Source organism: Bactrocera dorsalis, chromosome 1, assembly GCF_023373825.1.
Source record: "Bactrocera dorsalis isolate Fly_Bdor chromosome 1, ASM2337382v1, whole genome shotgun sequence".
Lineage (NCBI taxonomy): Eukaryota > Metazoa > Arthropoda > Insecta > Diptera > Tephritidae > Bactrocera > Bactrocera dorsalis.
Window position 1 is genome coordinate 92,401,739 of NC_064303.1, and position 13,590 is coordinate 92,415,328.

Below are 13,590 nucleotides of genomic sequence, written 5' to 3' on the forward strand. Positions count from 1 at the left end.
ATGTCAAACTGATGCAGGGTTGCATGTATGCAAAGAAAGAGATGTTAGCAAAACAAAACTGAGCACGTAAAAAGAAACTTACGATCTTACGTTTCTAATGTAAGTCATAAGTTATTATTAAAGGTTTATTTCTTACGTGATAAAAAATGATTTTTTTATTATATATTTTGAATTTATAAGCGCATTTATATAAAATGCCAAGTTAGAGAAAATTTACCGAAGTGAAAGAGACGTTCAAGACAAGAGGAGAAGAATTTTTACTTAACGCAGAAATTGCCATCCTTTTTTGGAAGTAAAGTTATAATATGAATACATATGTATCGAAATCAAATATCACGTTTGGAAAACCTTTTGTGGAAACTCTCTCAGCATTATAAATTTAGTTTTATTTACGATATCGTAAATTGGCATCTAATACTAAATAAGGGCACTGCAACCCTTCAATCAGCTGTCGTTTTGTATATAACACATACACACGCACACTAGCAAACAAACTTGTCAAACACCAAAAAACACAATAAGAAAGAAAAAAACATCGTGAACAACGGCATATGAGACGAACATCAGAATTGTGTGCAAATTTTTGAATGGTGTTTGTTTTTCCAACTTGAATTTCTAATTAAACATAAATCGTGCTCATATTACATATAATCGAATAAATAATGATGTAAAGATTGAAAGAATTGTGTTAAATTAATCATAGTAGGAAATATAATTGCGCAATAAGCGCAGAAATTATAAGGTTGTATTAAAGAAAAAAACGGTAAAGAATAGCAACATTTACTTACACACAAGCTAAGAACCGTAAGGAATCTCGCCATCGTGGGGTGTGTACACTCCCTAAACGTGTTTAATTTCATACCAACTGTGTTTTCTGAGGAAATTATAACGTCCTTTAGTGTTATACTATAAAAATTAGTTGATTTTTAGCAGTAATTTAGTTAGAACTTGGTGAATATTGCACAGGTGTGTTGTGTGGGCGGCTTAGCGGCAGCGGATGAGGCCAGTGAAATCACAGCTGCACACACAAATACGCCACTTGAACAAAGCATATTGCTGAGCTATGGAAGTCAAAGAGGTGTTAAATCGTGAAGGGCGCGACGCCAAGAATTTACTTGTCTACCAATTTTGTGAGGATCAAGTACCGGCGGATGGCTCTCAAGGCTTTACTGGAAGTGAGTATTTATTGTAATAATGTATTTCTAAGCTAATGTGTTGATTTTCGTTGTCTAATATCTCGAAACAGAAATTTCGCCGTCCTTAAACGTGCGCAAGCCACCCGTCGCACCATCAAAGTCACCAAATTCACTAAAGAATGCATTGTCGCCAATACGAACTGCAAAAATGCAAAACACAGGACCACGTGTGCGTAGTGCTTCTACGGGTCGAGACAAAAAATCGGAATTACAAGCACGCTATTGGGCGCTCCTATTTGGCAATTTACAGCGTGCTGTCAACGAAATCTATCAGACGGTAGAGTGCTGTGAGAATATATCATGGTGCCAGGAGGCGATTTTAGTGCTTGAGAATTATGTACGCGACTTTAAATCGCTTAGTGAGTGGTTCAAAGTTTCTTGGGATTACGAATCACGCCCTTTGCAGCAAAGACCACAATCGCTGGCATGGGAAGTGCGTAAGAGTAATCCTGCACCACGTGTACGCGCTAAAAGTTTGACCAGTCCCACAATGTCGGGTAAATCAAGCCCATCTGCCTGTGCATGTGCGTCGGGAAAGTCATCACCATGTTGTGGCGACACTGCATCACCACGAAAAAGCTTACGTGCCTGTGATCCCTTACCAAAAGGTGCTATGCGTGTGAATGTGCGTGAGTTGTTTGCCACAAACAAAGGCAGAGCCAGCAATGAGCGCCCAACAGATGTTATAGAACAAAAGAAATGCATAGACACGCAGCCAGAGCCACATGTGGAGGCCGAGCCAATGAAATTGCTCAATAGGTGCCATCAATATGCGCAAACTGATCTAGAAGATGATCATTTGACTTTGGCAGATATACGAATAAAACTACAAAGAGAAGCGGAAGAACGGCAAATGGCTGAAGAGGCCGAGCAAGAGCGTTTGCGACAGCAGGAAGAGTTTGAAAGGCAGCGTCAACAATGTGAAGAGCAGCGTGAACGTGAACAGCAATTAGTGGAGCAAAACATGCTGGAGCAACAACAAAAGCAGCATGAGGAAGATAAAGTAAAACAGGAAAATGAAAATCTGGCGCAAAGAGTTGATTCAAACGTGGAAACGACTATTGTTACCACCAGCAAGCGGGCTAATGTTACTTTAAATGGCAATGATTCCAGTGGCACAGATGCAGATGATCCACATTTCGCAATGAATCGCGAACCAACCGCTTTAGAGATGACTGTACAAAGGCTAAATCAAATGGAAAACGAAATTCTTGCAAAAGATGCCAATAAAATGCCCACACCGCCAACGACTGAACTTCGAAAAGCAGAACCTATAGTGGATGTTAAACCGAGTCTCGCTCCCGCAGATACTTCGAAGAAACCGGCCACAACTGCAACGACGCAAAATGGTCCACTTAAATATTCCAGTGTTTTGAATCGCCCAGCTACAACGCGTCCAACAAATTCAAATCTAACAAAGCCATCGGGCAACGTACGTCCTTTAGCCAACGCAACGGCTGTGAATAAAGCGGTGCCAACGCAGAAAACTCTATCCAACACCAGCCTGCGCCGCTCCGCTACCACCGCTTCGGTGACAAAACCGGCGCCTCCACGTTTATCTGCAGGCGGTGCCAGCGCACGTTATATAACACCACGTCCATCCAGTAAAACCGAACATTACGGACCACCGACACACGTCGCTTCTAGGCTGTCCGCGCGTTCACGAACCATGATTGAAATGCAACCTAAAGAGCAAAAGCCACGCACCGGCCATCCTACGCAACCACAACGGTATTCACACACAACGGTCTCATCACGCAAATCCTCGCGTGAAGATATTGGCAGCTCGAGCTCCACGCTCAAAGCCAGCACTGAACTCATATCATCCTCCAAAAGCAGCTTATCACACGCACCGGGCGCAGTGGTACACATCGACGAACGTCGTTCGGAGCCGAAGCAGCTGCCCTCAGACGCCAACGACGGCTGGCTGACGGTGAAGAATCGTCGTCGCTCCAGCATGCATTGGGCCAATCGGTTTAATCAGCCCACAGGTTATGCCAGTCTTCCAACACTAGCTTTATTCAATGAACAGTTGGCCGAGAGTGAAGAGCACCAAAGGAGCAAGAAAATTGCCATTAAGAAGGGCGCCATGCAGGAAAACAATAGCGCCACAAATAAAACGCAACCAAGCGCCAAGCAAACCAAAGCGCTGAAGGCGCAAAAGAGTGTCGACAAGCCGGTAAAATGCGCGACGCGTCCCGAAATAAAGAATGCCAAGGCCAAGGTGAATTCCTTGCCAACGCAACGCAAGAATGCTGCCACGCAAGCGCCCACTGCCGTTGCTACCAATGGCGCAAGCTCCGCACGCGCGCCGAATGTGCCAACACGCGAGGCGATCATCAAGCGACAAAAGTCTGATTTGACAGGCTTGAAGATGACCTCGCTGCACAAGGAATACATGCGCAGCGAGAAGTATGCGCAACGCAAGCAAAATGGTAGAGCGGGCTCGTTGGAGAGTTCCGCGGCCAACTCGACAGAGACCGTTGTGGATGGTGAGTGAAGTTTTTAGATAAAATATATATTTTTTTAATAATTGGACTTTATATTGCAGCAAATGACGAGGCCGACAACAAGGAAGCCACTGCCGACAACGCAGAGTTCGCCGAACAGAATAAAATTGACATAAAAATACAAACGAATCGTGATTTCTCCAAAACCATTGGCGATCTCTACGAGAGTATTGCGCAAACCGCCAAAGCGGCCAACTTTGGTGGCAGCAATCTTGACAACACATGCAGCGCCGGCAAACTTTCCAGTTGTGATGAGAGCGAGGAGACATTCGCCAGCGAAACGGATTGTGATGAGGATCAGCGCATGCTGGTCGAGGAGCAAGAGTCGCTGGAGCGCCAAATACGCGAGTTGGAGAACACCGAAATCGATGTGGACACCGAAACCGATGAGACGGACGGTGAAGTGGCACTCGATCATGAGCATGACTGCAACGAAACGGTAGATCGCTTGCTCGATGATGCCTCCTCGATACCCTTTTTACCAGCGGGTGAGGACGGCATGGATCCGAATCTCAGTTTGGAAATGCGCTATCACGCGCTACTCTCGGAAATGTCGCGCGTTGAGCGTGAGGAAGCGCTGGCCACGCTACAAGCGTATGTGGCACGTCATCCGGGGCGCGCGCAGGAGTTGCATCAAAAACTCTCCTCACCGTCGCGCCGCCGCTCACTGCAGGAGACACTGAAGAAATACCAAGCGAAGCATACGCGCGCGCAACAAAAACGCGAGCAAGTGCAGAAGGAGAAAACCATTAAAATACAACAACTATTGGCGCGCGTCGAAGATGTGAAGGCGGCCAAGCGTCAGCTAATCGAGGATAAGCGCCTGAAGATGGAGGATAAAATGCAGCGCGCCGCCGAGAATCGCGAGCAATACCTGCGTCAAATAGTAGAGAAGGCGCACGATGAGGAAAAGAAGTTGAAAGAGATCAATTTCATCAAAAATATCGAAGCGCAAAACAAGCGCTTGGATCTGCTCGAATCCTCCAAGGATGCCGAGGGGCGCCTGCAAGACTTGGAGCAAGAGCGCCAAAAGCGTTTGGAAGAAAAGGCGGCGCGCGAAGCTGCCGTCGAGCGGCGACGCCAAGAGCTGGAAAAGGAGCGCCAACGCAAGCTAGAGAAAATGAACGAGACGCGTTTGGAAAAAGAGCAGCGCATTGGCAAAATGCAAGAGCAAAAAGAGCGTCAACGCCAGGCGCTGGCGCGCGAGAAGGCGCGCGATCGTGAAGAGCGTTTGCTGGCGCGTCAAACGCAACAACAGCAGACCACTGAAGAGTTGCAGCGTAAGATACTTCAAAAGCAGCAGGACTCGGCGCGGCGCCACGAAGAGAATATCGAGCACATACGGCAACGCGCGCTTGAGTTGACTTTGCCGACGCGCAACGTCGATGAGAATGGCGTGCAGCGCAACGAAAACGGTGAGGTGATCGAGGATGGCGATCTGTCCTCAACGGTGTCGGATGTGGGCAGTCGTGAGCACACGCGCGGCTACAAGAAGAAAATCAAAAAGCTGAAGCAACGCATGGCGCAGAGGTAAAAAAAAATAAAAATTAAATTACAACTAATATATTTCTTTATTGTTATTGCAGTGCCGAGGAGTATATGAAGGAGCAACAACCGGTGCCGCTGCATATGAAGCGCGAGAGTCAAGTGCCGAAATATTTGAATCTCGTGAGCAAAGGCGGCGGCTCGCAAGGTTTGGAGCGCGCCGTCAGCCAGCTGCTGCGTCTCATGAGCAAGGCGCAAGTATTCGATTTTCAGTGCTTCCTGCTTATGGATGGCCTTGGTGTCATCACCACAAATGTGATTAGCAAAAGCATGCAAGAGAACAATGACATTCCAAAGCGGTATGTCTTTTAAACATATTTTTCTTCGACCTTTTTGTTTTAACACATATTTTTTCGCTTTTTTCAGCGCTGTTGTGCTCGCTGTGCAATTATATCGTAACGCCTGTACGCTTTGTCCGCAAATTGCGCGTCACGCCATACTCGGAAATACGCTGAGCGCGTTATTCGATGTGCTATTCCAGAGTTTGCAGGTGAGTGATAGTTTTTCTTCCAAGTCCCTTGTTGTTCTTGTTGTTGTTGTTTTAACGGATGCCTAATCCCCGTCTGGATGGTAAGGATTAGATAAGTTTTCGTCGACGTCATCCAACGGAAGACCCAAAGAAAGTGCTGTTTCGACGGTGTCGGATCAAAGGGAGAGGGGTGTCAGATGAGTGGGGTTAGTGGGGCATGCAAAGAGGTGGCCAGTGTCATGCAGAAACTCATTGTACGCAGGACAAATATTGGATATGTTAAATTCCCCAACAGCCAATTCTACGCACCGGAATTAATCCGGATTTCATTCGGCCAAGGGCCGGTCTTTCGGAGATCTAACACCGTTTAGATTGGTAAGTCTTAGCTTGCCAAGTCCCTTGTGTTAAAAGACCTTGTATTATTTCATCGAGATGTTTTTGTTGTTCGCCAAGTAATTTTGTTGTCGTGTTGAAAGTCCTTGGCTGGCTTAAATTCTGGGTTAGTTCCGGCTACGTTCACCGTTGTGGGAACCTGGACATAAGGTCCATTGTGACTGTTGATAAGTTCCAATATACTGCTAGCTGCTATTGTGGCGATGTGATCCCTATTTGGAAACATGGATCCAAGGTCCTTATCTTGCGTCTGCAGACTGCTATCCAGTCAATTAGTAGTTAGTTAGTTCTGGAGTTTCAGTCTCCCTGTCGCAGAACCGGCAATTTGCTCAGAAGCTAGGCCCCTGTAATATAACTGCTTCTTGACCTTACAGTGACCAGTGTAGAATGCAACAAAAAGGTTGATTACATATTTAAACCTGCTGAGGTGTTGTTGTTGTTATTGTAGCGGCATAAAACATTCCTAAAGTAATTTCAATGAATGGTGCCGAGTTGACAGGCCTTGGGAGGACGACTGTCGTGAGAACGGAACCCTTTGAGTTTGTAACCACACAAGAAACTTGGCATGACGCAGGTAGTTCGTTTCCGTCTATACCTTTGTGACCGGACACGCATGTAAGGTGCACTTCAATACGCTCCGATACACTGTTCAGTCGTTCTCTATACTCCTGACCCAGTAGCGTTTTGATCTCGTAGGCAGAAATCGCTTGAAGTGCCGCTTGACTGTGTTGTTATTGTATCGGCAGAATTCTTCTAAATTCACAGTTCTTGGCCGGATAAAAAAACGGTTCCGGTTACGTAGATCCGACTATCGTGGGATCGTGGCGTTTGACTGTTGCTAAGTATAGTTATATGTTCCTTGTGATAGTTGCGTTGGAGGTTTATCTCTACGTACCGACTTAAGGCAAAGACTTCTGCTTGAAAAATGCTCGGGAAGCTTCCCAAAGTTATGGAGAGTTTGGTTCGCGGTTCACCAACTACTGCACCAATGCCCTCCGACTCCGATTTCGAGCCGTCGGTGTACCACTTGATTGTAATATCCCTAAGCAGTAGCTCGAGAGTTTGTAAAAATCGAATGTTCCAGCGACGAATATTTCTATGAGAGTATTTGACCCAAATCGGATCATTTTCCGACTTTCGTGCATAAGGAGCACACACAAATAATTACTGAAGTCGTCTTCTTGAATCAAAGCCGTCTCCTATATGCAGTCCAGCTTATGGAAGCACCCAACTTCAGCCACGCACTGACCCTTTCAGTGAATGGCGTACTTGAAGTTAAACCCAACTTATAGCATACAAAGAGCTCGAGTTGTCCCGAGAATCTACAGTGATCCTTGCTTAGCTTCGTTTTGTTAAAGGAGCGGTCTGCCTCTTCATCTCCTCTTCCTTTGAGCACCTCCTTCGATTGAAGCCCGTTGCGACTTCCGCGAATCTGAGCAACTGAGTTTGCTTGGGGAGTTTCCGTGGTGTTCGCTACATTTCAAGCGGCTGCAATGGATATCGCCTGCTGAGCGCCGCTACATGAGAGCATGTCGTTGTCGCCTCCCTGACATGATCTTCAAACAGCGCACGCTCTTCTGGCGATAGGGCATCCAGGCAGCAGAACTTAAGTTGAGCTCCTGAACACCCCTCACTTGCACCGATGCTGTTGTCATTGCTGATATTCTTGGCCGTCTTTAGTGGTCGTTGCCTTTTCGTAGTTGTTGAAGTTTTGTTTGTTATGTGGCTGTCTTTCATCTTGTTCTTACGACCCTCGGCTCAACCGTGGTGTGCGGTCCGATCCTTGTTCACTACTGTTACTTCCCAATTCGGCCCTCCGTTAACCTCCTGGCTACAAATCCTCTAATGCGCTGTGCTAAGCAACACCGCTGACACTGTTAGGGAGATGCCCAGTATGCCTTGCGACTTAAGCCCCCGTACCAAAACAAGGTGTCTGCCAGTCGTAGATGCGTATTATTATGGTAAAAGGCGATAGCGTTAATTTTTCTTTGGTGTATTTAGTTCCTATTGAACTAAGTTAAGTTAGTTAGTTTTATAGATCTAGAATTCTTCTTCTTCTTCTTAATTGGCGTAGACAACTCTTACGCGATTATAGCCAAGTTAACAACCGCACGCCAGTCGTTTCTTCTTTTCGCAACGTGGCGCCAATTGGATATTCCAAGCGAAGCCAGGTCCTTCTCCACTTGGTCCTTCCAACGGAGTGGAGGTCTTCCTCTTCCTCTGCTTCCCGCGGCGGGTACTGCGTCGAATACTTTCAGAGCTGGAGTGTTTTCATCCATCCGTACAACATGACCTAGCCAGCGTAGCCGCTGTCTTTTAATTCGCTGAACTATGTCAATGTCGTCGTATATGTCGTACAGCTCATCGTTCCATCGAATGCGATATTCGCCGTGGCCAACGTGCAAAGGACCATAAATCTTTCGCAGAACTTTTCTCTCGAAAACTCGCAACGTCGACTCATCCGTTGTTGACATCGTCCAAGCCTCTGCACCATATAGTAGGAATCTAGAATTCTAGATTAGTAATTTATTCGTTCTTAACAACGCACCTACTTTTTAGGTCCCGGTTTTAAAAATTCAAAACTTTTCAACTTTTAATTACGCTGGGGTTTTTTCCATTAGTTTTCAGTCATCTCTCAACAAAATTTTACTTCAGTCTGTTTACAAGCTTGTTGGCTAATTTTACCCGTTTAAACTGCTGTCGAAATGAGCGGGGTTTTTATGGTATGGTATGGTACAAGAGACCATAAGAGACCAGCCGTCTGTGCACAGTTCTAGCTGCAAGTTCCTTTGTTGCATTTGGTTGACAAGGTTGTCTCTCTGCTGAATGGTTTTCTGATTCCTTCCCTCGAGGACTCGGGACTTTATAACTTTTGCTGGGATCAGTTTACATAAGGCAATAATACTTGAAACCTATTGTTTTTTTACTGAAATATCTTGAAACTCCTCCACGCCTTCGTAGACCCGGAATTCAATGAAATTCTTTAGGTAACCTTTAAAATCTTTACGAAAAATATTGATTTAGGCAGTACAGTATTTAGAAAAAAGCGAAAGCCTAAGGGTTATATAGAAAATGTCAATTTTTAAAAACACCGAATATATTATTAGCGTCACTCAACGGTTTAAAATTTAGTTCATGCTGTTGTCAGCGTCCTAAGTAATATTTTTCAACAATTGACCAAGAGATTTTGCATTTGAGTTTTATGTCAAATATACATTGTGACAAAAAATTACCCCAAAATTGTAATTTAAATTCCCCAGGTAAATGATATTCCAAAAAAATATATTTTGCTAAGTGTATAAGACTGTCCTTAATTATTGTGCCAAATATAAGCGCGATCTGTCAACCAATTTTTTGCGAATGATAGAAAAGGCTTACGGTGATTCAGTTTTAAAACACAAAACTACAAGCTTACAGAACCCTCAAAGACGATCGAGAGATCGTCGAAGATATGCCTCGTTCTTAACGATCTCCGACCTCTTGATGGTAATATTAAAAAAGTGAAAAATATAGTGCTTGAAAATCGTCAGACAAGTGTTATTACAGATGGCAAGAAATCTTTCGGAGTTCAATTTAACCAATTGAGGCATGTATTTTACACTATGATAACCAAAAACGCAATGAATACCATCGAACAACCTCTGTATTCACCAGATTTGGCTCCATGTTCTTGTTCCCCAAACTGAAATTGCCGCTCCGTTAAACCCGTTTTCAGTAGATCGAAAAGATAAAACAAAATTCGCTGAAGAAGCTCAAGGCTATCCCAAAAAGTGCTTATAAATAAAAAGTGTTTCGAAGACAGGAAAAATCGTTGTCATAAGTGTATTACATCTGGTGGGGATTACTTTGAACAAAATAAATATTGATAGATCATAAAATGTTTTGCGTTTTATTTACAATTTGCGGGCACTTTTTTGTCATAATGATTCGTTCCTAGTTATAACACTTTTGAGCTAATCGGGCTTCTACCAAATTCAACGTCTCCTGAACTTAAAAGATGGTTCTTAAGTTCGTGCTACTTCTCATCGGTTTTTTTTTGTGAGCAACGCTGCTTTCCAATCCAGGAGTAATATACGTTTAAGACCTAAATTTATGTTCTACGTAGTAAATCCACGAAATGCGTGGACATCTTGTTTTTTGAGGCTTAAACGTGAACGAAGATATATTTTTGGTATGGAGACTCTACGGTCGCGATTCGCATTAGGTTAGTGTATTTACATAGTGTATTTTTGTTTAAAAGCACAGAACTTCCTACAGGCATAGCTGTCAAGCTAGCTCCCGAAGTAAATGCTAGTCTGACCATTATGTTCGGTTAAGTTTTGAACCGGAACACCCTTTAAAATCTCGAACTCTAGTTCTGCGAAGCGAGCTATTATGTAGATTTTCATTCATTGACCTCATCTAAAATAAGCTCAAATTTGCCCGGCACTCAACGCTGAATGTACTCTCTCCATGCTCTTCCTTCATTCCTTCCTATGTGATTTCCTGCGGTGGATAAATCATGAAAATTAACTTGTTATGACGCTGTTAGACTACTTTTGTCTGTATGCACTTTTCATTTTTAAATAATTTAACGAAAAAGGAAATCACAACTCAACCACCCTAATGTGCAGCGAACTGTGTTATTGCCTTTCTTGCATATTCACTTTGTGTTTTTATTTATTTCTTTAGTTTTGTTTTCATTTGTCTGTCATTCTGTCACCTTGTCTCAGTGCCGATAACGATTTCTTCTTGGTCTCCAACCACTTTCATTGTTTCTACAGGTAGCGGCTACTTCCGTTTTGCCGTCATCTGCTATTTTTTCCGTTCACGAAACAGTTTTAATGCCAATGCGTTGAAGAAGATAATCCGTTTTATTTTTCAAATGTTTTCTTTTCCATCTTTTCTTTATCTGCGCCTTGCTGCTATTTCTAATTTCTACTTTGTTTCTTCACAGCTTCCCGAAGAAAAATCACCGCAACATCCTGTAGAGTTGTCCACTGAGCTAATGCTCGCCTGCACAGTGGCCATGTCGCCGTCCTACACGAAGAAGCACACCCACCCCAAAGTGCTGGAACGCCTACCGGATCTGATAAGGTAAGTCAACAGACATAGTGCGCCTTTTAAGCCAGTGTGTCCATGAAATTATGTGTAAATACCAACCGCCCGCCCGACTTCTATAGACACGTCTGTAATGATTTGAGAACATATGAGCGCTAATGTGGCTTGCATGAGTCTCGCCAGCTTACAGGGTGCGCGGCTGCACGGCTGCACGTCTGCGCTGCGCAGGGGAAATGCCACATTTCGAACTTCGAAAAGTCGTAATTGCTGCAAAGCGCGCGCGAAAGAGACAAGCATAGCGCGTTACTGAGCGGTGCGCAGCGCGCGTGCGCGTGCATAAGCCTACAACCGTGTAGCGCAGTGCAGTGAGCGAGTTCGAAAAAGGGCGTGTTCTAACGCCACCATTTAATAAGCTCTCTTAGTGGTTGTTTGTGTTGTTGTTCTCGTCCGTCACCTGCAAACGCCAGCGACGCAGAGCAGTATTCCGTATAATAAACGTGTGTGCGCGCAACGCTTGGTAGGGATAAGCGTTTTGCTTTATTTATTGTTGTTATTGCTGTTGTTGCCATTGTTGCGGCTGCTTCAAGCTCTGGCGCGGTCGTGTAAATAAAAACGCAGCGCATACATACGTGCTAGCTCTGTAGCGCTCGCAGCATTGAGCGCGGCCACTTTTGGCTGATGTTGTTGAGCGCGGCGCGGCGTGTCGCGGCTTTCCGCTGGCGTAGGCGGCCACCACAATCCTTATAGCCGTTGCGCGCATAACGGCGCCTCACCGCAGCATTAATGTTGCGCGGTGCTTATTTCGCTCGCTACTAAACCGCCGCGCGTTGCTGCCACCTGCCTGCCGTGCGATTGCCAAGCGCGATTTTACTGCCAAGTTGCACGCCTTCGTGCAATTTTTTCCGCCGCGTTTTATTTTTTCTCTATTTTTATTTGCCAGTTTGCTCTTGTTGCTGCTGGCGTTGTTGTTTGCATGTTTTCATGCAAATTTCAGCACTTTTGCATTGTACCGACTGACTTAAATCCGCCCAGGCTTCCATTGCCGCAGCGCGCGCCGCTACCTGTATACCTGGTGGCTGACGCGCTTTTGTTCGGTCGCTCGGTTCGGCGGTGTGTGGGCGCTTGGGGGTTTGTCCAATCGCCCCATTTGTACTCCCATTGTCTGCCGCGCTGTTGTTGCCATTTTACTTGTTTGTGTTACGCCATTCCGCGTTTTATTGCCGCTTGTTGTTGTTGTCGCTGTCGTTGCTGTGTTTACTGTTTTCAGCGCTGTTGTTGGCTGTTACGCCCTCACATGTTTGTGCGTTGTAATTTTTGTAGATTTATCGATAAATTTAGGTTGCTGACGAAGTCTTTAAGTTTTGGTTGCTTTAATGAGGCAAAAATGCTTCGAAATAACTTTGATTGTGGAAGTTTCTCTATTTAAAATATGAACGAACTAAATAATTAAATTTTCAATTTGATTTTAGGACTTTTAAAGCTTTATTTATTTGCCTAAAAAAATATCTCCCAAATATTTTTATATCAAAATCATTAAAAAAATGGCATATTTTCAAATCAATACCCTTTTTAGTCGAATATTATGAGGAATTTTTCAATCAGAAGTTGCCAGATGTGGAAACATGGCATAGCACTGACCAAATGAAGTAAAAAATGTGACATTTTTTTTTTAATTATGGCAACAATAAAAATCCGTTCCTAAGACAGTCGGGTCTAAGTAACCGGAACGGACTCGTAATTTTTATCCGGCCAAGGACGGACAACTCCGCAGAATTCTACCGCTACAATAACAACACTAAACAGTAGCGGATCACGGGTGGGTTTTTGGGGGTCAAATAAAATTATATGATTTCTCGGTTTTACCCGAGTTGTCCCCTACCAGTGGGTATTATCCAGATTTCGAAGATTTTTGGTAAAAGTTTTGAGGTTTAGGTTTTCTAATCTCAATTCCCTGTTTTTGTTGTTGTTGTAGCGGCAGAATACTCATTTCCCTAACTTGGAACAGTTAGTGGATGGAATTTAGATTCCTTTATTTTGCCAGTTACACCATTAAATCGACTCAGTTCTAGCGAAATCTTAATTCCAAGTGATGACTGTTGCTAGTCTCCTATTATACCACCCTGAATGGCATGTTGATTGTTCTCAGCATATGATAGAATAGTTACTCCAGCATATGGTAGAATAGTTTCCTCAAGTAGATCCATGTAATGAAATTGCTTTTTGACGGCTGGAATGTATTTATTGGAATCCCACCGTTTCAACATAACTGTTACTGCGATGACACCACCACAGAGTTTTACAGTATTCAAGTTTTAATTCGATTCGTATTCTGATGTGTGATCCATTTCGAGGTTCACTACTTTTTTTTAAGAAAAAAACATAGAAACTTCAAATTTAATGGACAATATTTATTTTCATTCGAAAGAACGTTCTTTGG

General features: G+C 44.0%; 1 protein-coding gene across 1 annotated transcript in view; it reads left to right on the forward strand.

Moving 5' to 3' along the window:
• Nucleotides 1–503: 503 nt before the first annotated feature.
• The window catches only part of LOC105223507 (S phase cyclin A-associated protein in the endoplasmic reticulum), a 122,503-nt gene continuing 109,416 nt past the window's right edge, over nucleotides 504–13,590 (forward strand). Inside the window, exons 1-6 of the mRNA XM_011201248.4 lie at nucleotides 504–1,175; nucleotides 1,247–3,688; nucleotides 3,748–5,236; nucleotides 5,293–5,550; nucleotides 5,618–5,741; nucleotides 11,050–11,189. Of these exons, the coding sequence (XP_011199550.2) occupies nucleotides 1,064–1,175; nucleotides 1,247–3,688; nucleotides 3,748–5,236; nucleotides 5,293–5,550; nucleotides 5,618–5,741; nucleotides 11,050–11,189 (4,565 nt within the window). The 5' untranslated portion in view covers nucleotides 504–1,063. The remainder of the gene's footprint in view (nucleotides 1,176–1,246; nucleotides 3,689–3,747; nucleotides 5,237–5,292; nucleotides 5,551–5,617; nucleotides 5,742–11,049; nucleotides 11,190–13,590) is intronic.